Below are 25,064 nucleotides of genomic sequence, written 5' to 3'. Positions count from 1 at the left end.
CATAGATCTCCTTCCTCTTCTCATATTCTTATCTTATCTCTAAAATCTCTGCAGTCTCCTAACTTGTAGAAGGGTTTTACTTTATGTAGAATATAATTTTGAGAACCTTCTGAATTTTGGATCTATTCTTTTTATCATATTGCTATACCCTAAAGTCATCTTGAAACTGGTTAAATAGGTTACTTCTGGTGTACGAAAGAAACCTATTGCAGTAAACCCAGTCTATATGTGAAAAAATAATCGATTTCACGTAAAAGTTTTATACAGGTTTGTGAAGATTCTAATGGCGGCACTACACTTCGCTATGCGTTATGTGCTATGCGGCTACGTTGTATGTGCCCAAATATTTGTCCGTTGAAAAGTGTTAAAAGCGACAACTGAATGAATAGACGTATTGGCTATGCGTGCTTACTCGCTATGCGCGCGCATGAAGCGAATATTGACGAATGAACCCTCAACACTCTATTCTATCATTCTATCCTATGTGGCCGAATAAAGCATAACAAAATAACACATAGCGAAGTGTGGTGCCGCCATAAAAGATAATATATCACGGACGAGCTATTCCAGATCAAATCAACACACTTTGAATAATTTTTTTCCTGACCTATTTAGATTTTGTTATAATTTAGAGTACTCATAGTGGATGATTAGGTGAAGAAAAATACAAAATTTTAAATTTTTTATCTCCAGCCGTTTTTGAAATATGGTTATGTAGTTTTCCAAAAAAATCCAAAACACCGCGACCATACTTTATTGGAATGGTTGTAGAAGCTGTCCTAATTAAGCTAGAATGCTGGGAGAGGTGTCATTTTACAGCATATTTAAAGCTCTTTGCAGTGATAGTTTTTCTCAAACAAAAAAATATATATTTTTTCTATAGATGCTATACAATGTGCAACTTCTCTCACTACTTACATACATTCAAAATGAACAATTTCTCAGGCAGTGAGAAAAGTCGGCCATTGCAGTGAGAAATATTTTTTCTCACGGGTTCACCGCCGGTTTACATACATATGATCGCCATTTCCATGGTAACATGCACAATACAAACACAATTATTTTTGTCAAACAAAATGTCTTCAAACTTGTCAAAACTTATCAAAAATTACCTTTTAAGACTGTTCAACTGTGAATTATAATTTTAAATAAATAAAGTTTGTATATTATTTCAATTTAGGCATATAATATACCTAAAAACACCTAAATTATTTAATTTTGAAGTTTGAACTCTTGACAAAAACTCATCCATAGAAAAAGTACAGTGTACAACACGAGAGAAAATGACATATTTCTCTCTTGTTGTACAATTTACTATTGATTAAGTTTTTTTCCAAAAAGTACATAATTTAAAATTTTCATAATATTACTACAAATACATTGTATTGTTGTTAATAACATATAAAAATTTTATCATGAAATGGTGATGGGTTCAACATAAAAAAAAAAATAAATTTTACACACAGTATGGTGCAAATGAAAGGAATAAATTCGTAATGTCTCAAGCTGGCGACTTTAAGGAAAAATCCCGAAACAGGTCGATTTTTATTTTTAAATTGTAATTTTTGGCATATATATCGTACTAGTGACGTCATCCATCTGGGCGTGATGACGTATGACGTAATCGATGATTCTTTTAAATGAGACTAGGTGTCGTGTGCTAGCTCATTTGAAAGGTTATTCAGATATCTATTCAGTAATTAATCAACAATAATATAATTATTTATACAGGGTGGCAAAAATTTTTTTTAAGTTATACTTCTTTACGGGCGTAATGACGGTGAATTTTTATATGGTAAAACCTAGCGACCGGGCGCATGCGCATTATAACTTTGTTCTGATTGGATGTTCAAATGACATAACAAAAATTATCCAATATGGCAGCTGTGGCACAGCTGTGGGACTGTGGTTTGGTTATAATGTATGGTTGTTGCGTTTTAAAATTTGTAGGAAGAGAAACAACAAACAAAAAGTTAGTTAATGGTTATACTGCCTTTTTAAATAGTTTTCATATTATATTTTGGGACTTATTTACATAGAAGAGATGCTTGTTGCATGCCAATGTGAAAGCCCATCAAACTGTGACTAGTACGAGTGCCGCAGATCTCGCTTATTCAAAGCTAAAGAATCTTACACTCGTAAGTGTTTTATAAATAGTTGATCAAATTTTGTTATGATATTTGAACATAGCCACTTTGCACGATGCAAGTGATTGCGAAATTTATTAGTCGTTATACGGGCTCCGATACCTACCTATTTGAACCTACCAAAATACATAAGTAGTATGTAATACTTTTATTTACATAATTTGATTACCATCAAAATTTCTATCAATATTCACCTAATATATTGTTTTCTTACTCTATGTTTTGTTGTATTTTTTCAATTCTAAATCATTTCAATTCAAAATCAAAATAATTTGATTTACATAAGTTAAAAATGTCAAAAGTTTAATCCGTTTAGTTAGCCGATCTTCGCACATAATGACAAACTGTCTCTGTGGCGAAGCTTTTAATGTGAGTGAACCCCAATACAACGCAAATACCAGCCGCGTGGTAAGTTGGTTCAAATCCCAATAGAAACTTTTATTTTTTTATTTTTTTTATACATTTTATGATTGTAAGTATATTTATTATATAATTTTATTTTCAGAAAATACGTATTTAGTTAAAAAAAATTCCGAAAATTAATGTTCAGAAATCATTCGTGGCATTTTTAATGTGTTTGTGTGTGTTTTATTCTTTTATTATTTTAATTTTTGGCACTGTTTTAATAAAAATGTTTGAGAAGTAGTAAGTATAAATTAGTTTAATATTTAAATAAAATATAAATAAAAAGTATATTAATTTCGTTTATAATCATATCATATAATAGAAGTATAACTTCTTACGTGCGTACAAAGTACACACACATTCTTGTTTTAATTAAATTAATTGACAAAACAAGAAGACATTAATTGACAAAACAAGAAGACGGTATGTAATTTACTTAATTTAAAATAGATTTTACTGTTGCCAGAAACAGATAAATTACATACATTCTTCTTTTTTGTTAATTAATTTAATTAAAAAAAACTTTTTTTGCCACCCTATATAAATATTTATGTTATTGTTTATATTACTGAACAGAGAATTAAATAAACTTTCAAATGAGCTAACAAACGATCTATATTCTCATTTAAAAAAATCATCGATTACGTCATCACGCCCAGATGGATGACGTCACTAGTATCATATACACTGCGCGTCACGAAAAAGAGGCCACCTAGAATTTTGTAAGAATTTTTCAATAACTTTAAGTTTATACAATTTATTCTATTGTAACTAAATTCCCACAATGCAGAAACACTTTTAGCGTCTTTTAGGTACCGACAGGTCAATTAAGGGTAATAAGTTTGCAAAATTGATATCAGTTTTACGACTTCGGATAATGCACGTGTTGTTTGTACCTTATTTTTCTTGAAATATGACTATTCTGTTTTTCAAAAACCTTTCACTAGAGTACAGTTGTTCTAAGAGTAAACTTGTGCAATTTTTAAATTTAAAACTATGGCTGAGAAATTTTCTAGAGCTGTTCAAATTGTTACTTTGATTGGTAATGGAATAAGCCAAAGAGAAGTGGCCAGACAGCTTGGAGTTAGTCGTTGTATGGTCCAAAAAACTTACCAACGATTCGTAGAGACTGGATCTCACGAACGACGACCAGGATCAGGCCCGAGAAGACCGTTCTTTACAACGCACTTCTTTGCAAAATCGGTTCTTTACGGCTAGAGCAATCCAAAACCGTTTTTAAAATGCTCACGGGTGGACATTAAGCACTTCTACCGTGAGAAGAAGGTTGAGGGAAATTGGTCTAAGGGCTCGCTGTCCAGCAACAGGACCTTTGTTAACAGCAGCACATCGACAACGCCGACTACAGTTTGCTAGAGACCACGAGCATTGGACGATAGAAGATTGGAAAAATGTTTTGTTTAGTGATGAGTCCAGGATGGTTTTTTATGGCTCAGATGGTCGTATCAAAACATACAGAAGACGTGGGGAACGATATGCTGCTTGTGTTTGACGAGTACGTGTTGCTTTTGGAGGAGGTTCGGTAATGTTTTGGGCAGGCATTTCATTCGAAGGCCGTACTGATCTCGTATTTATTGATAGAGGAGCGTTGAATGCTCACCGATACATTACCGAAATTCTAGACGAGCATGTAATGCCTTTTGCTGGGTTTGTCGGCGAGAACTTTATTTTTATGCAAGACAACGCGCGGCCACACGTAGCCAGGATGGTATCGCAATACCTGGAAACTGTCAGTGTGCCAAAAATGAACTGGCCGGCTCAAAGTCCAGATTTGAACCCGATTGAACATGTTTGGGACCAACTCAAACGAAGGGTAAGAAACAGAATACCTGCTCCAATAAATCGTGAGCAGCTTCGGTTGGCGCTCATGGAAGAATGGGAAGCTTTTCCTCAAAACGACATCCAGAATTTGATCAATTCAATGCCAAATCGAATGAGGAGTGTAATTCACAATAGAGGTGGTAATACACAGTATTAATAATCACGACTTAATTGTAATTTTTATAAAGAAAACAGAAAAAATGTACAATGTTAATTTTTTTTATTTTTCAATAAAATCATTATTTTGGAAAAAGATATTTTTTTGACATTTGTTATTTAAAAAATTATTGCATACTGCTTTAGAACATATTTTTAAACATTACACAAACATCTAATGACAATCACTTTCTGGTATGATTCGTAAAAATTAAAAATGCCAAAATTTTTAGGTGGCCTCTTTTTAATGACGCGCAGTGTATATGCCAAAAAATTACAATTTAAAAATAAAAATCGACTATTTCGGGATTTTTCCTTAAAGTGTCCAGCTTGCGACATTACGAATTTATTCCTTTCATTTGCACCATACTATATGTGTAAAATTTATTTTTTTATGTTGAACCCATCACCATCCCATGATAAAATTTTTATATGTTATTAACAACAGTATTATGTATTTGTAGGAATATTATGAAAATTTTGAATTATGTACTTTTTGGAAAAAAAACTTATCAAAATATATTTTTTTTGTTTGAGAAAAACTTGTTTATCATAACATCATACTGTGTTATATCACTGTAAAGAGCTTTAAAAATGCGACAAAATGACACCTCTCCCAGCATTCTAGCTCAATTAGGACAGCTTCTACAACCATTCCAATAAAGTATGGTGGTCGCGGTGTTTTACGATTTTTTTGGAAAACTTTACATAACCATATTTCGGAAACAGCTTGAGATAAAAATTTAATTAAAATTTTGTATTTTTGTTTCCCTTATTAGCCACTATGAGTATTCCAAATTATAACCAAATCTGAAGAGGGGGTGGAAATTAGGTGTGTTGAGTTGATATGGAATGACCCGGACAGCTGATGACAAGTTCTTAAGAGGTACAGATGATTTTACTTTGTTTTTCTTGTTAAACAATCATAAAAAGTAAAAAATAAGGCAAAAAACTTTGTCATCAGCTATCCCTCAATACTTTTTAGAAGATTCAAAAACCTGTGTAAGATTTTTTCAGCTATTTTTTTTCAGCTGGCCTAGTAAGGCTGTATAGATGTACTAATATTCTTATAGTACTTTCAAGACTTGTATCCGGTCCTTCGATACTCGGTTGTATCTATAAACTATGTGATTCGGTTTATTCTATAAACTTTCGTGATCCACGTTACATCTCTTAAACAAAATATTAAACGTTGGGACAAAAGTTAAAGTTTGGCGAGCAGGGCTGATCTGGAATGGTAATATAATAGTAGGAAAAGGGTACAAACTGTAAAACAAAAAGGGCCCTTCAATACCTTATGGAAATAATATCAAATAAATAAGAAAAATGAAAACTCTATTACCGTTCGGACTTTTAGATCGGAAATTGTTGAAAAAAATGTAATCATCGATAGAAACAAACAATTGATCTATTATTTGTGCCATCATCAAATAACACCAAAATAAAAGAAGCGCAAAGACGTCTGGATACAGTGTTTCTCAGTAAAAATGAGTTGCGGCTCACTTAGGGTCGATTTCTCATACCTGCGTTAATCTATGGTTCAGTTGAACCAGGTTCACCCGTTATCTTCGGTTTTGTTTGGAATGCATTTCTCATTGCACGTTCATGTCAGCACTCGTTCTACAGCTTTCGTGAAATGCCAATAGATGGCAAAAGGTAAAAAACTGTCGCCATTTTGAACTACCTTTTTTATGCTGTTCTTGAAAAAAGTTAAATTTAAGTATTTATAATCAAATAGTCATTTTAATAATTATAAATAAATATTATAAAAACAAAAATAATGGTATCGTTTATCGTTAGGCTTAATATAATAAAATAGGATATATTTATATTATGACAGCGTTTCGTGTTAATACAACGCATGCGTAGTCCATGACAGCGGCGGCTCGTGGGTCAATCTTCAGGGGGGTCATTTTGGTTTGAAAACTTCAAACTGTTGATTTTTTAAAGTATTTAAAAGATCTTTTAGCATTTATATTTTAGATAAAAAATACAGACTTAGATAAAACTCAATACTATTTACCCTAGTTTTCCGAAAATTAAATTTGTCTTTTTTTAGAGTAAATCTTTTAAAAAATATAGGAAAAATGGTATGAACAGGTTATTGACTGATATATAGATAGGAATATTTATAGTATAATAAATTGTAAATTTATTAAAACGAAACTTACTTTAAATATTTTTATATTTTAAGTCAATTCTTCTATCCTTTAGTTCTGCAAAATAGTCTATGACCTTCTCATTGAACAAGCAGACGGTAACTAACTAAACGTGAGGCCGTCGACTCTACTACAGGTATACGACGGAAAGGTCACTCCCACTCTCGCCCACGAAATTGCTATCTGCCGTCTCTTTTCTATTTTACATGCATTTGTCCATAAGCCATAAGAACTGTATGTAGACAATTTAAAATACGGCCCAGCCACGGGCTTGTGTATAGCGCGAGGCGCGACGTTATTATATCTATTATATTTGTTTTGCCAATGCAGACTGCTGAGAGTATTTCAGAGTGAAGTTTTAGATAAAAGATATTTTTAATAAAATTGGTATTTTTATGAGATTATTTTAGGGGGGTCATTGACCAATTGACCCTAAGGAGGAGCCGCGCTTGGTCCATGAAATCATCTGAACTGAGTTCTGAAATCTTTGAACGGCCGAATTCCACCGTTCAAGCATCGTTCAAGTTTAAACTGCCATCGGTTGAATGTGCGAATTGAGAAAGACGATTTTGACTTTAAACTGACGTTTACTAGAAGTTCAGGTTAAACTGGAGTTGAACTCGATATGAGAAATTGGCCCTTAAGATCCTTGGAAATATGTGGCGCAAAAATCTGGTACGACAATAATAATTCGCTATTGTGATGAATTTCCTGGCCGAAATGTCCCAAACTTTGAGTAGAGTATTGTTATGTGTCGGATATCCTTGATTGATATATTTAGATTTATACAGGGTGTAGCAGACTAATTTAGCCACGCTATATCTCTTAAACGAATAGAGATTTTCGAATGGTACAAAAAGTAGTCTATTCTACTTGTAATACACTTTAATATGGCGTAGAAAAAAATCATCCCCTAAATATTCATCCCTTAGTTACAACCCCTAACTTTAATTCTATTAATAGCACCCTGTATATTTTTTTATAGTTTTGGATGTGGTCTTCTATCATCTATTCAACACATTTTTTGAAAATAAAATCGGTTCGTAAATAACCAAGAAAATATCAGTTTAGTTTTATCCAGGCTATATTTCTTAAACGAATAGAGATTTTCGAATGGGACAAAAACTGATCTATTACATTTGTAATACACTTTAATATGGCGTAGAAAAAAAAATTATCCCCTAAATATTCATCCTTTAGTTACAACCCCTAACTTAATTTTTTTTAAATAGCATCCTGTAAGTTAGGGATGAATATTTAGGGGATGAATTTTTTCTACGCCATATGAAAGTGTATTACAAATGAAATAGATTAGTTTTTGTCCCATTCGAAAATATCTATTCGATTAAGAAATATAGTCTGGCTAAATTAGTCTGGGACACCCTGTATATCTCCAGTCGATCTGTAAACATCTTCTATAACATATAAATTTGCCAAACTGTATCTGCGTTTATAATAATAGTGAAAAGAACAAAATAGATCAATTATTATTGTTTATGTTGACAATTATATTTTGGCCACGGTTTACGATCTGAAAGTCCTAACGAATTTTCTCGTTCATGTGGCATTATTTCCAGAAAATATCGAACAGCCACAGATAAACACTAGCCTAGGGACCTAGGCCGTTTTGTGGCCGGACAAAGTCTGCGGATTTTCAGGGTGTATTATTATGTATTTTAACCCGTGAATTTGAATTTCAAACTGTATCGATGGGCCTCTCATAGTCCAAGAGCCAGCGCTGAAAAATCTCTTTGAATTTACTAAAGCTAGATTTTTCACAGTTCATTACTGTGATTGTGTAGACAAACAGGGGTTACTGAGAGGGTATCAAAGTTGCTTTCCTACGAAGGTAATTAAATCCATTTACTAAGGCTGAAAATCAGTACACACATTCTAAATTAAATATAAATAAAGTTATTATAGTCAGTCAGCTGTATGACGGGACAGAGCCGGTCGGTCGGCCCCAGTGAATGGACAGGGTTATTCACTATATTTTGACCCCTTGTAAACTGCTTTATTTACAGAATTATAAAAAATGTAAAATACAAAAGTTATTCGATTTTTAAATTATGATTTTTTGACATAATATATCGTACTAGCGACGTCATCCATTTGGGCGTGATGACGTAATCGACTATTTTTTAAATGGGAATAGGGGGTCGAGTGCTAGCTCATTTGAAAGGTTAATCAATTCCCTATTCAGTAATATAAACATTAACATGATTAATTATACAGGGTGTCCAAAAAATTGTTTAAATAATAATTCAAAAAATTTTTTGGATACCCTGTATAAATAATGATCTTAATGTTTATAGTACTGTATAGAGAATTGAATAACCTTTCAAATGAGCTAGCACACGACCCCTATTCTCATTGAAAAAATAGTCGATTACGTGATCACGCCCAGATGGATGACGTTACTAGTACGATATATATGTCAAAAAATCATAATTAAAAAATCGAATAACTTTTGTATTTTACATTTTTTTCTAATTCTGTAAACAAAGCAGTTTACAAGGGGGTCAAAATATAGTGAATAATCCTGTACATTCATTGGGGCCGACCGACCGGTTCTGTCCCGTCATACAGCTGACCGACCGGTTCTGTCCCGTCATACAGCTGACCGACTATAATAACTTTTATTTATATTCAATTTAGAATGTGTGTACTGATTTTCAGCCTTAGTAAATGGATTTAATTACCTTCGTAGGAAAGCAACTTTGATACCCTCTCAGTAACCCCTATTCTACGTTTCGCTTGACCGACCGCAGCATGTTTCTCTACACAATCACAGTAATCAACTATGAAAAATTTAGCTTTAGTAAATTCAAAGAGATTTTTCAGTGCTGCCTCTCCGTCTATCAGCAGATCACCGGCAAGGTATCGAGCGCGCATCAATTCCAACGCACTTCCACTAGACTCCCTCCACTACCGATGGATGCCAGGTGAGGGGTCGCCGAAATGGTATTTAAGAAGAGAGCCGAGGAAGAACAGTCAGTCTTACGGCGTTTAGCTCTAGGCTCCCTGGCCAACTAGCACTGAACTCGTAAGCCAATCTGGGCGAACGAACTCTGTAGTGAAGAGATGCTTCGCTCGTAACTAAACAAAATCCGTGTAACCGTATAGTCAACGGTTGCTGCCATCCCCGATCCGGAGTTGCTGTATGGGTATCTGTATAGTTATTGATATTTTGATTGTGAGAGTATGTGTAGTTAAACTGGATTGAAGTGTAATGAGGTGTGAATCTTGAAATTTGAATTCAGCGGATCAAAATATATAAGAATACACTCCGTGGACTTTGATCGGCCACGAAACTACCCTGGCCTCTAGACTACAACTTTCAAACACTATAAGAGTGCTTACCTTGAAAATGCTAACTACTATAGACGTACACAATTTGAGATATTTGGTATTTTAAAGAAAAGTAACATTTCGATAATCATTTATTAAAAAAATAAATAAAATGACAACAGTATATACATATATCTCAAAATGTTTAAAATTACTACTTCTTTCTGTTTCTTTTTTTTAATGCATCACACAAACAAAACTAAACCATGCTGACAAAAATTACATCATCGTGGAATACATGCAAAAAAATTTTGCTATATAATAATAAGTTCTAATATTTTAGTTTGAGGGTGGTCTATGGGAAAAGACAAAAAACTGAGAAGTGCGTTATGTTTCATGGAGTTTGAGACATTGCTTTTGATATGCTTTTCTTAATTTTTGTATATCTCTTTCCACCATTTGTTTTTTTTTTCGTTTTTGAAGTTTTACTTCTTTAGGCGAGATTGGAAAAAATGGCGAGAGTGAATTTTTATAAAAGCGGCAGTATAAAGTACGCGCATACCGACAGTATTAAGTTAGTTGCTAAATATTTTAAGTTACGTATGTATCAATGCAAATAAAGTGTGAAAAAGTATATTGGTGTTTTTAGTAAATATATTTATTATAAAATAATATCAAATATTCAATATATTTGATTTTCAATTTGATAAATTCTTTGGATTTGTCTTCGTTGGTAATAGCATAATTAGTATTAAAATATGATAAAAAGAAAATTAGAAATTTGTGTAGAAAATCTGACGTTTTTTTAGATTTTTTGCGGGGAGGCTACAGTTTATGTAGTTTTAACGTTATTTTTAATTTTTGGTATTATTTTAATGGTTAAAATTAGTTTAATATTAAAATTAGTTTAATATTTAAATACAAATACAATTAAACCGTTTAAAATATATTTATTTCGTTGAAATCATAATAATACAAGTATAATTTCTTACGAGAGTACAAAGTACACACACTAATTTTTTAATTTACTCTATTTTCTTTCTCTACATAGTTTTCCGAATCGAATATTGCGCTTGATAAACAGAAAAGTCTTTACTAGCAAAAACATTTTGAAATCGGGGCAATCACCTAGTTAGAATAAGCGAAAAGCCGAATCAAGAGCTTTATACAGTCTGTTTAGTGTTGGATTAGATATAGACAACTGAAGGAAGCTCTAAAATCGGCAACATTGCTTATGAGAATGAGTTGCATTACCACTGTATAATGACGAATGATTGAATGAATCGATTAGGTAGGAAGCGTCATATATGATCAAATATGCATAGTTTACGATTCTATAAAGCACATACACACAAACATTCATTTTTATATAGATATTCTAAATGGACTAAAAGTTATTGAATGAGAATAAATGACTGAGAAAAAAGGAACGCTACAAAAATGTGTAAGTATTAGCACAAACAAAAATGTACGAAAAAACTTTAGATTTACAAAAAAGATTGAGAAAAATAAGGGGTTTAAAGGGTTCCAAATCGGACTATTTTAGTTAGTACATATTTGCATTTTCAAAAGTTGCATTTTTTTAACCTTGGAACATGTAAATAAAAAACTGTTAAAGATTACGACCTGATTTTTTACATCTAGCATATTTATATAAACAACGCTCGATAGACTGAAAAAATATGTTCACTTTAAATAATCAATAAAGATATAGTATTTTTAATCAAAATAGTAATTAATTAATGAAGTTGTGCGGTTCATGGTGGTTCAGATTGTGTATTATATTCAAGAAATATCTGCACTTATAATAGATACTATTTTGTAATTTTATAAAATATCATTTCTATTAATAAAGATTAAAAAAAGGTCTAATATGAAATTAAAAACATAACCATTTTATTAATTTAATCGATAAATTACAATATTTAAATAATAATCACCAGTCGTATAAACTGATAGGGAACAAGGGGGGACAGGGAAACAAAGGGGGACAAAAATAATTATTTGTCACATTTAAATGAGGTTAAAAACGTAAAAAAATTTAAAATATGAAAAAAAAATCACAGAAAAAAATATATTGAATGTTTCTTCGTTCTCAAGGCCGCGTCTCACCATCAAATAATTTGATCAAACAGTTTGAGCAAACTCCGGAAGTACGTCAAAGTGACGTCACAATTGCAGTTTTTTTGAAATTCTAAAAATCTGTGCTCTCACTATCAGTCTAGTTTGATCAAATTTTTTGTATTGAGTTGTCTAACTTGTTTGTACTTTATTTAAAATTAAAATTTTTCATTATTATCCACAATGAACACTCAGGATGTGACGTCACTAACTGTCACTTTCAGTTTGCTCAAACCAGTTTGATCAAATTATTTGATGGTGGGACGCGGCCTTCATGTAGCTGAGGCTATGTAAAAACATGGAACAAATATCAAAAAAAGAGTGTTTGTCGTATTTTGAGCATGTTTTGGTCTGAAAATGACTTTTATATCGCTATTAGAAAAAAAAATAACAAAAGTATATGTCACAAATTGTTTTTATTGACATGGAGTCGAGTTTGTTTGATATGTGCTAAATACATGGGGAGCACAACAAAAAACTGGATTTTTTCTAATGTTGAGCATGTTCTGTCATTCAAAAGAACGAAAAAGAAAACAGGAAAAATAATTATTTATAAATTTGCCAAAATTTCCTACATAACCTAAAAATTCTTTGAAGAATACAAATATTTTTCTTGAGCTTACTTTTGATCCAAAAATCTGAAAAAAATGAGTTTGGGCATTAAATGTATCTGCATGAATTTTTCAGATTTCTTAAAACAGTGGATTGTTCAAAACTTTTTTTTGCAAAAACACATTTTTTGCGATAGGGGACTTCTGGAGCCGTCTAGGGAGCTAAAAATTTGGCTAAAGGGGTTTCTAAATATATACTTTCGAGTGCCCAGTCCCAAATAAAAATCCAGCTTAGTGCAGATTTTACCATCTTATCCCGCTATAGCCTTTAACTAATAATCATCTAGCGCATTCAACAGATTTAACCCTATGTGACTACTATTCTAAGGCGATCGAACAACAGAAATAAATCTCGCGTTTCCGTACATATCCAAAAATAATGTCAAAACAACCTCGTATTGGAAGAAGATACAAAAATTAAGAATTTTTAATACGCCGCTCTTCTGTTTTTTATCCTCCCGTCTACATATAGAGTTAAAACTAACAGTAAGTGAAAATTCTTAAGTAGATCTAAAGAAGTAGGTATGTATATAAAACAAAACCTAATAACAAAGTAACAAGTAAATATTTAGTGTGTATATATCTATCAATTAATAATTCAATAAATAAAATCGTTAAAACCTAACTTTTTTTCAAAAAAAAAATCGTGGCACATACTTCACATAATACTTTCGTGTTAGTACCGCATGCTATTAGATAGAAGAAATCGGGAAAATTCGGAAAAACTAAAGAGGTCTTGTTTTTAACAACTATTGAACATCTTGGTGCAATTTTGTAACAAACTGGGGAGTCTTAATTGGTTGTTTGATCACACATATTCAGATTGCATATTCCCATATTAAACAATAGTTTTATCGCCCTGTATAATATTCTAACCAACTATATTATTGTATGCTGCCATGTGCGGCCTACAAATTAATTTAGTTATTGCAAATGAGTGCTGATGCTAATTTAAAAACATTTCTTTGTTCTATTATATCTATAATAGATGTAAGCGTGTATAATATATGACCTAGAAACCAATTTTATAAAACCACGTTACAGAATAAAGGACAGAGTCAAAATTATTAGAAAGCCGAGAGAGTAACAATTATATAATCGAACCTTTAGCAGTTGACTTCCAGGTCAAGTGAACAATAAAACTTATCTTTGGGGATTGGTGTTTTCATTTACGTATAGAAGTCCATCCAACTCCTGCAATATTCAAGACTCAGATCGATGATTCTTTTCATGGTCCTTCGAGCCGGATTGATACTCCTTTTTATTAGTTATATAGCTGGGAATATACTAACAAGTTGTTTATTTGACAATTTTGTCGCCAAATTGGAAGTTTATAGTCTAGGGATCAGGTCTGTTTAGTGGCCTCTACATATTAGTTTCTCTACATATTTTAGAACATGTAAAGAAACAGGCAAGATAACCACAAACGTTGTGTAAAGTTTATAAAAAGACAGAGATCCTGATCCCAGCCACTACACTACCATCAGCATCAACGCTCAAACGCACATGTTGGCTACGATTCACATAGTGTTGGCTCCACGACAGAGATGCTTTAGTATTTTTTCAAACCCGTCTGAATGGTATACATCCTAGTATCCAGTTCACAATTTAAATGCAAATTGATTCATTCTTACCGTTCTTCGAAGTTCATCACAAATTAATTCAGTCATTAATACCCTTGTTTCCAGATCAATACACATTTGCGATGATTTAACTAGATCCGCTCAACTCTCCTTAGACTTATCTCTCAATAGACTGTCTGATTTCAATAGAAATTGAAGAAGGAACGAAGAAAATCGTGTAATAAATCCATCAGCAGAATTCAGTAGGTTTTGGTTGCCAATACTGTAAGAAGTCAATAACAAGAACATACCAACAATAGCTGAGTAAAGGAAGTCAAAGAACAGATCATCGACAATTCCATACACATTACAACACACATTACATCTTTGATCTTCTTCTTTAGCCCATTTCTATCCCAACTTTAGACATATGCATTCCGAAAATCTTTCCATATCTTAAAAATGTATACCATTTTTATTCACTTGCAATGCGAGGTTAAAAATTTCTTAATTTTTACTTAGATTAGAGAGCACAGCCAGCACTCTTATCGACGATTTCACCTCTTTTTAGAGGCTCTTCAGAGAATGCATAGGTTGCTTTTCTCTAATCCAGTAAATTTTCCGACATATACTAGTCCCACACTGCAACTGACGTGAATGGATTAGGTGACTAGCGTCATCTGGCAATTGAAAGATACAGTTTTTCAATTCTAATAGCAACATTAATAATATTGAAAAATATTAAAAACCTAGGTGTCACCAGGGAAATGTACCAATAAGTTTTCAATTTAAAAATCTTTTAGTAATATTTTTAATATTTTTCGATATTATTAATGTTGCTGTTAGGATTGAAAAACTTTATCTTTCAATTGCCAGATAACGCTAGTCACCTAATCCATTCACGTCAATTGCAGTGTGAGACTAGTATATGTTGGAAAATTTACTGGATTAGAGAAAAGCAACCTATGCATTCTCTGAAGAGCCTCTAACAAGAGGTGAAATCGTCGATAAGAGTGCTGGTTGCGCTCTCTAGTCTAAGTAAAAATTAAGACTTTTTGGCCTCGCATTGCAACTGAATAAAAATGGTATACATTTTTATTTTATAGTAGTATTACTCCTTGGAGTAACTAGGTGCATTTTCCGTTGGAACTTTGCCAAGCTGCAGACGGGGGTTGTGAATTGCATAGTGTAGAATTCCTTCCCTTTTGTCTTCACTGCAGCATCCATTTGGCTTGCAAATTGTAGAAGCCTTGGAGGTGTCACCAGGGAAATGTACCAATAAGTTTTCAATTTAAAAATCTTTTAGTAATATTTTTAATATTTTTCAATATGATTAATGTTGCTATTAGGATTGAAAAACTTTATCTTTCCATAGATATGGAAATGACAGACAATTGGCTGCGTTTTTCTAGTGAGTTCCTGCAGCTTTTACAATATCATCCTTCCACCGCATCTGATTTCTTTCTCTTCTTCCTGTCCACGGTCTCTACTTTTGTATTTCAGCATTCCATCTTTTAGGATACAGATTACATACACAAATCAACACAAAAAACACGCAAAAACAGTTAGAATTTGATATCCGTAAGGTAATAACATCATCCGCAAACAATTTTTTCAACAACAATTTTGCTGTAGTAGCCTAAAGATCTAGGCCAAGTATCTCAATTTTCGAAAAGAAATAACCTAATAAAACTAGGTTATAAAATCTTCCCAGATTATTTTAAACAATATTTTTTGACAACGATTTCCGGAGTGGAAATCTAAACGTCAAACAGTTAATTAAAAATGTAATTTTCATTACACCAACAATTGTGGCTGAATGCCGTATAAACATAATACTTAAACTAAATTATCCTAGTGATGTAGATTATTTTAGTGGTTTATTTTGTTTCTAAATTTTTGCGCTTGATGTTCGAAGTTATTAAAAACAAGTAAGTCTGACTGGTTTTGTAGGGCCAGAAAAAGAGGGATAAGTATATACAGTAATGCTACAGTAGCACTCAAGACGTCAGCTAAAAAGAAAATACGGGATAACCGTTCTAGCATTAAAAACTATTGTATAAGAAAATGGTAACATATTTTAGCAAAAGCATTTTAAACGTATCGTTGACCTACATTTATTATATTCTCTTTTTGTGTTTTATCATTGTTCCTTTATAAACAACAATTTCTTTATGTAGATTACAAAATTATTGTAACTTGTATTGTGATGGTTTCAGTAACATTTCTGTACCGTGATCAAAAATCAGCCCTTAATTGCAATTCAAAGGTGAACTGACACTGGAATGCAGTCAAGTCCATCTACTCAGTATTGCAAAGACTGCCCTAAAGTCGAATTCCCAAGGAAAGAGAAAAAGAGGTCGCCCAGCACAAACTTGGAGAAGATATGGCGCGTTTTCAATGAAGATCAATGCTTCACTTATAAGTCCATCAACTAGATTGGCGGTCTACTTTTCAATCCAACGCGTCCATTTCTGCCCAACTAGAATCGTGTAGAAGTGTAGACTGTAGACAATGCAGTTATATGACAGTGCAATAACGTCATACGGTAAAACGTCAGTGCTGTCAGTAACTTACACACTTTACACAGTAAACACGCGTTTATCACACATCATCATCAACATAGGCCTCCTCTAAGTTTAGTTTCTCCACGTCTCCCTGTCTTGAGCTACTCTCATCCAGCTCCCGACAGTTCTCTTTATATCGTCACTCCAGAGCGTAGGTAGTCGACCTTCGTTTGTCAGATCGTGTTTCTGTTGCGTATGTCATTAATGACCTGATAACTATTTTGTAAATTCCGCCTTTCATTTCTTTCCCGATATTTTATTTCTCCATATTGTGTCTTTCAGGCAACCTGCGGCTCTGTTTTCTCTATTCACTTGATCTTTCACTTCTATTTCGAGCTTTCCGTAGCTAGATAGTGTGATGCCTAGATATTTAAACTCCATCACTTATTCTACTTGTTTAATATATAGCTTTATCAATTAATTAATAATTATTACAGTAATCATAATTAATTCAGTTCAAACTAACATAATTAGGTTGCGTTGTGCAGAAAAAGTACCGAACACATGAAAATATGCCAGTTAAAATGGTAAAAAAAGCTATAACCAATAGAAAAATTTAGATGAGTAAAAATTGTGGTTTGGTCACAACAGGATACAAAATAGAGAAACTAAGAAGGTGAGCATTAACCGTTAATGTTATGCAAAGTGTCATCTGCCAATGTTTTCGTGTGCCAATGAATAATTTTATCAATAAATTAATATTCCTTGCTAAAATAATTCATTACATCACTTCGCTTTAAATAAACATCTTTGAGAGATGTTATTAAACTTTGGTTTAATATTTAATAGGTAGATAACGTACAACCATACTGGCTTAACACTGCTAGAATATTTGTACTGCTGTACCCAGCTGAGTGATAAAAAGAAAAAAAGGTTGCTTCCAGTAACTTGGTATGGGTAACGCAGTCAACAATGAGGATAAAAAATTATTTGTTTTTAAAGGAACAACTTAATTCTATATAATATAGGTACATATCATTTTCTTAATACTTTCTTTTTGAGGTTTTTTATTACTTATAGTAACTGTTCAGTAAACATCAATATAAATAAGTTCCATCTTACAAACAAACTTATAAATAGCTTAAAATAGTGATTTTTCGGTAACTTACCCACAATATTGAGCATATTAGTCCAAAGTGTTTATTAATGATAGCTAGAGTTTTCAATTCAGAATTTTCGCTTGATTTTTTTTATTTTTCCTATCTTTGACACTAGCAATAATTGAATAATACCAGTAGGTGCACATGCCTTTTTGTGTATAAATCAATTCTTGGAAGACAACGGATACTGGAATAGAATTATTTGGAAAAAAATATTTGGTTCCATGCGAATATTCAAATGATTATTTACTTTACTATTATTTCATAGTAGTTACCTAAAGAAATTGAACGATTGTCTAAACTAAGATATCAAGACAATTTTTAGAAATTTTACGTCGATTTAAAAATGTTCCAGCACAGTTATGACTGACCAATGGGTGCATACTATGTAACCTTATTTTTACTTTAATAAAAATAAAGGGTACACATCAAATATTTCGGCACACTCCTACAGTTTTGAGGTAACTAAATAAAAAAAAAACAACAAGGCTTGTGTATACCTAAAAACAACAAACACGGGCTCAAAAGCTCGGCAACGATGACATGGAACAAACGACATTAAATATAGCATACACAATTTCCAAATATTTTCCCCCCATTGCCAGTTTTAATACTTTTAAGCAAATGTATTTTCAATATACAGGTATGGAAATTTATTTTCAGAACATAAGACTTTCAATACAATAAGTTAGATTCTTGATTTGCAATTAACCAGTGTAAATTTCAAGATAATGTCGCGATGTTTCATACTTAATTCATTTGTTCCACTGGATACGCTGCAATGAAGCGATAGCCAGCGGTAAAGGGAATACAGTCGAACAGATGAATTAATTTTAAATCATCACGACGTTATATTGAAACTGGTTAATTGCAAATTAGAGATCTCAGTTCAGTGCAGCGTATCCAGTGGAACAAATGAATTAAACATGAAACATCACGACGTTGTCTTGAAATGTACACTGGTTAATTGCAAATCGAGAATCTAACTTATTGCATTGAAAGCCCTATGTCCCAAAAATAAATTTCCATACCTGTATAATCAACAATGAGCCTCACTTTTTAGTTTTTTCGTTTTATTCCCTTAAAATTAGCAAATTACTAAATAGTTCACTGCCTCTTATGGCTTAATTTCTTCTAACTATCGAATTTAACTATTCTGGTGGCGGCGGTGGAGCTTGTGGCGGAGCGTCGATCGGTAGAGGCGGTCTAGAGTTGCTACTGTGCATTACGGGAGGCAGAGCTTGCATGGGAGGCGGGTGTGCGTACATCCCGCTCCTTTGGTACATGTAGCCCTGATTGTAATACTGGTACATGTACGAAGGTGGCGGGACGTTTACATTGGGCATGGGTGGTGGGGGCATTTGGTTGTAGTAATACATCTGCGCTACATGCGGTGGTAGTGCCTGTTGTGCTGGTGGCGGCGGAGGTGGTGGGGGAAGAGGTGGGGGTGCGGTGTACATCTGAAAGTTGTTAGTGTTCTCCTTGGTTTGATTAGTTACAAAATTCGGTTGTTGTTGGACATTTTGGATATTTTTATCTACGCTAGGGCTTACCTTATTGTTATTGGAGTATCTGCCATTTGTTTTAGATTCTTTAATACTGGATTTTGATATTTTTGATGCAGGTTCGCCAGGGGAGCCTCGATCCTGGAAAAGAAATTATTTATAAATTCACGAGGAAAAAGTTTTCCTGTAGTTGGCTGTATACCATATATTACAAAAACGATAAAATCCTTTATAAAAGGTATATTATTGGTTAAGATCCCTAAAAAGGACTACATCATAGAACTAGTTTTCGATCGGATGACCGATCATCATCAGTGATTACGTGAGTCTAACATGCTAACCACCAAAATACAAAAATATGTGGGTAAAAACCCTTTACAATTGATCTGGCATAGGAACATATATGAATAACGTGAACTTAAACATGGATGTCTAAAATATCCAATGTATTATGCTCTAGGTACCATTGAGCTCGAATTTGACTTGTTCACATGATGACTATATGATAGCAAGTGATGACTATATGGTAGCATGATGACTATCTATATGGTAGCAGACTGCAGACTAGCAGAATTGAAGACATAAGTGGATAAAGGTCATATGTCACAAAATAATGTTTTTGAGTAATGAGCATTTTAGTGTCTTTTGTTCCAAGTTAGTTATTTATTTTATAAATTTGCATTGCTACACTTTTTTAAACAGGTATTTGAAGGTACTTTTTTCACACTTTAAATTGAATTTAAAAAAAGTTACTTTAAGCCAAATATTTTAAATTTTGTGGACGTATTACCTTTATCCACACAGTAAAAATAATTAAAAAATATTAGGGTTAAGTGGATAAAAGAGTATCAAAAATGGGCATTTATTGTCTAAATAAATTGCAATACGATCTGTCAAATTAATAAAAACATATTTTAGTAGGTTCTTCTTTTCTTTTTGGGATTTTCTTTATTTTCCTCTATCGCGTTTTCATAAAACCATCTATAATCTTCGGGAACAAATTTTATTCGGTCTCTTAATTTTCCCAGTTTTTCCAAACTCAAACTACCAGTTTTATTTTCCAGTCTTCTTCGTCTATATTCAGTTGTGGTCAGATGTGCTGTCCTATCTATGTCTTATAGAGATAGAAGCCAAATTCGTGCACTCTTATCCATTTTACGTAACATGAAAATTAACCTTTTGTTTTGAAGTGTTTTTTTTGCTTTTTACATAAACAGAGGTTCGTCAGCAGATCTTCAAAGTAGTAGAAAAAATTCTCCATATTTACACATTTCACATGGATGAAGGTATTATGTCCAAATGCGATCTTGGACATAATACTTTTATCCACTAGAATTCGAAAATCTAGTGGGACATATTGCTTTAATACCTTCCTGTTATTTTTATTTAGCTAAAAATAGGTTATTTTAAAATTTTAAAAGGTAAAACAACATATTATAAGAACAAAAACCCAATAAAACAATTTTGTCAAAAAATGTGACATATGACCTTTATCCACTTATGTCTTCAATTATTACAGGTCGGCGCCTAACGTGGGCACCTACTCTCGACTCCGAGATTAAGAGTTTCATGCTCTACCGACTGAGCTCGGTCTACATCAGAACTTATAACGATATAATAACCAATGTATTGCAGCATAGTTATCCCAATGTTTGGGATTTTTTTGAGCGTGAGCTCATATGGACAAGAGGGAATAAGTTTCTGGGAGTGCCAGACTTAGCAATACTTCCTTAATTATATTTCTTGGTTAAGATGATTTGTGTCATGTCGCAAGCCAAACATATTCCTCCATCGACTAAACTGTTAATTTCAGTCAGATGTCAGATCTTAATCTAATCGAAAATGTTTGGAAGTGGATAAAGGAAGAAATAATATTTGGCGCAATTAAAATTTCAAATGAAATAATTGCATGTAAAACACTTCTTAATTGTTAATAAAAACTGATACATTCACAAGTAGATTTGTTTATTTTAATGACTCAAAGTATGTATAATGTTTGATGTTTCTCTTTGAATGTTGATACCTGAATGAGTAGCTTACACAAAAAAACCTCGCCCTTGTTGCTAATATCAGTCGCAAATAAAAAAAAATCGATACATGCCTGATAATGCACAATGCACACTGTTATTGAAAATATTCACAAGCATAGGATTGTTATAAAGCAGAACTCTAACGCTATATAACGTGGACAAACAATCATATCAACATTGAATCCAAACTACAAATTTAATGACTCAAAGAATGTATCTTTAAATGTTACCTGAATGAGTAGCTTACACAAAAAAACCTCGCTCTTGTTGCTAATATAGATCGAAAATAAGAAAAATCGATAAATGCCTGATAATGCACAATGCACACTATTATTGAAAATATTTACAAGCATAGGATTGCTATAAAGCACAACTCTGGCACTATACAGCGTGGACAAACAATCACAACATTGAATCCAAACTACCCACAAACAATTTGCACGAACAATAATCAAATAAAAGACTTACCTTGTCTCTCTCCCTTTTCCTAGATGCACTACTTTCGATATTAGGGCAATTATTGAGCTTCTCTTTGGGTATCTTCAGTTTGATGCCTATAGTGGGTGGGGGATTATGGGACAGCTCTGAAATGTTCTCAGTATTGATTATATTCTTAGGTATTTTAATCTTCAGTCCTTGCGGGGGCTCCGACGGAGCTGGCTCCATGATTATTTTATCTTTGGGTATCTTAAGTTTCAGCGGAACTATGTTGGGCACCGCCGTCACTTCTGGCGCTTTATCTTTGTGCCTGTGCTTTTCGCGGTCCTTATCTTTATGCTTCTTCTTCTTTTCTTTGTCGTCGCGGCTCTTGTCTTTGTGCTTGTGCTTGTCCTTGTTCTTCTTTTTACTTTTGTGGTGGTAGTGGTTTTTGTCAGTCTGAGTTTCGTTAGCGGGTGCTGGAGGTATTACAGTCGGGAGATGAGAAGCCGTCGAGGCTTCTTTTAATAAATTACTTATTACAGTCGGGTCCGTTGTTTGTAGACCATTTACCAGTGCTGTTGATGTCCTAGAATAAAACAAATGATGTTAAAATATTTGATTACATCATAAACCAACAAAAAATATAAGAAAAATCGTGTATGGTAATTTGTTTTAGGCCATTGAAGACCAAACAGGAACCTCGAGGACCAAACAGGAACCTCGAGAACCAACAGGGAAGAAATAGCAGAGACATGGAGATTATATTGCTGAGATCTACATAAAGATGATCAACTCCAGGAACTTGTTCACCAAATCGCAGAAGAAATGGAAGAATAACCTAATATACCGCAGAATGCAATAAGACTGGCGATCAGTAAGTAAACCCAAGTATAACAAAGTCCAGATATGATAAAAGCAGAAATGCTATTGCTTCACATGCTAGAAAAATCTAGGGAATTCAGTATCCCACTACACATTTGTTTTATAGGTTATCGCAAGGAGTTCGACAGGGTCAAATGACAATACTTATACCAGATACTAAAAGAAGTAAGCATAACACTGCACTTAATTTCGCTTTTAACATAGCTATATGAACACACTACTGGAACAGTTAAAGTACTTGACACACTCTCAAATGAGTTCCATCCAGAATGAGGTGTTACACAAGAATATATCTCTCGCTTGTCGTTTCCCCATTAATGAGGATTGTAATTTCTTATATTCATAACTGTTACAGTTACATTCCTGTAACAGTGCACACTAGGGTGGAGCGAAAAAATCGATTATCAAATAATAATTTCCCTATATGCGGAAAAGTGGTCTAGGATTGAATCTTAACTTGTGTTAAAATCTTTGCTCAATCGGATGTTATTTAGTGGTGGCCCAACCCACATTTGTGAATAGACGCTTTCTCTTGCTTAATAAAAAATTCTGCTATAATTTATTTAATCTGACTCATTTATATCGGCAATTTAGACATATATTTTACATTTTAAAGTAGAAGACTTTAAAATGATATTGCCAATATTTATGAGTTGCGTTCCTGGGACGACTTTACTGAAAGATAGTTCATTCGATTACATGAAATCAACCCCAAATCAAGAATATCCGTCGCAAAAAAGCATAGGATGTGATCTGTCTTTAAAAAGACAACCAAATGTAACGATGACAGTAAAATTCTCATGAATTAAAATTAAAATCATTTTTTTAGTTAAATTGTGGCTTATTTCCCATTTAGAATAGTTGATTACCGAAAAACATATTGTGTTAGTTTCAGAAGCAAATGAGTATTTTGGACATCTTACTTTACAATCTGGTTCAGCAAAAAATATTACAGACAATTTATTCAATTTCTTAAAATCGAAATGTGACTTTTCTACTTTGGTTGCAATTGGATGCGATGGAACAGCGGTAAATACTGGCGTTCAGAATAGTGCAATTCGCAAATTAGAACTTCAAATTAAGAAACCATTACAGTGGTTCTGTTTATCTTTTACATGGAAACGTGCTACCATTACGACATTAGATGAAGTATTTAGATGGAGAAACCGCAGGACCTACCGGATTTTCGGGTGAAATAAGAAAGCTTTTAGATGTAGAAACTTGTAAAACCCTACCTGTTTTTGAATTTTGAAAAATTCAAAGTGAACTTCCTGAAGTAGATATTAATATATGAAGTACAGACCAAAAATATTTGTACGAAATAAGCAAAGCTGTAAGTAATGGTACCGTATCAGAAAGCTTAAAATATCGACAACCGGGAAAGCTGGCACATTCGAGATGGATTACAACAGCAAACAGACTTTATGTAGGAACTTTAAATCCGACTACCGATTTAAATATTTTGGCAACTTATCTGCAAAACGTGTATGTTCCCACTTGGTTTTCAATCAAAGTAAAGCCAGAAGTTAAATATGGACCAATTCATTTATTTCATATGATTCAATGCTCGCAATATGTATCACTAAAACTAAAGAAAATGTTGGGTGATAAACGACCCCACATCCGAGAGCTAGGTTTGAGGCGATTATTAAAGTATAAGAATGGGCAAGAAAAAAAGGAAATTCGCCAGTTTAAAATTCCAACGATAAATTTTGGAGCCAAAGAGTATTTTGACTTAATTAATTGGCAAACTAGTGTAATATCAGAATCACCAATAACAAAACAATTGTCAACAGATGAACTATGAATGATGGCACGACTTCAAATAAATTTGAAATTCCTAAATTTCCTTGTCATTCGCAAGCAGTGGAAAGATGTGTCAAACTAGAGACACAAGCATCATTATTGGTTTGTGGAGCTGAAGTAAGAGATGGATTCATAAGAAATCGAGTTTCGTCAAGACAAGTATTACCTAAGTTTGAAACAAAATCCGATTTTTGACAAACTTTACAGTAAATAATTAAATAAACTATGTTGTAGTAAGTTCTGAGTTGTAAACAAGCAAAAACAACATTAATATAAAATAAAAAAGATATGTTGTTCTGAAACTATTTTCTTGTGGCATTTTTATAATCAAGTATATTCAAATGGGAAATAAGCCACAATTTTACCTAAAAATGACTTTATTAACGTTTCGACGCCTAAGTTAATAAAGTCATTTTTAGGTAAAATTGTGGCTTATTTCCCATTTGAATATACTTGATTATAA

General features: G+C 32.9%; 1 protein-coding gene across 1 annotated transcript in view; it reads right to left on the bottom strand.

Annotated features, from left to right (window-relative positions):
* LOC126887284 (cyclin-T) overlaps nt 1-25,064 on the bottom strand; it is a 100,982-nt gene that overhangs the window by 5,765 nt on the left and 70,153 nt on the right. Inside the window, exons 7-8 of the mRNA XM_050654694.1 lie at nt 21,962-22,499; nt 19,512-19,604 (exon numbers count right to left, since the gene is read on the bottom strand). Coding sequence (XP_050510651.1) covers nt 19,512-19,604; nt 21,962-22,499 — 631 coding nt within the window. The remainder of the gene's footprint in view (nt 1-19,511; nt 19,605-21,961; nt 22,500-25,064) is intronic.

The sequence above is a fragment of the Diabrotica virgifera genome, chromosome 6, assembly GCF_917563875.1.
Source record: "Diabrotica virgifera virgifera chromosome 6, PGI_DIABVI_V3a".
NCBI classification, from domain to species: Eukaryota; Metazoa; Arthropoda; class Insecta; order Coleoptera; family Chrysomelidae; genus Diabrotica; species Diabrotica virgifera.
Note: the sequence above shows the minus strand (reverse complement) of the source record. Positions and strands in the feature narration are given on the sequence as shown.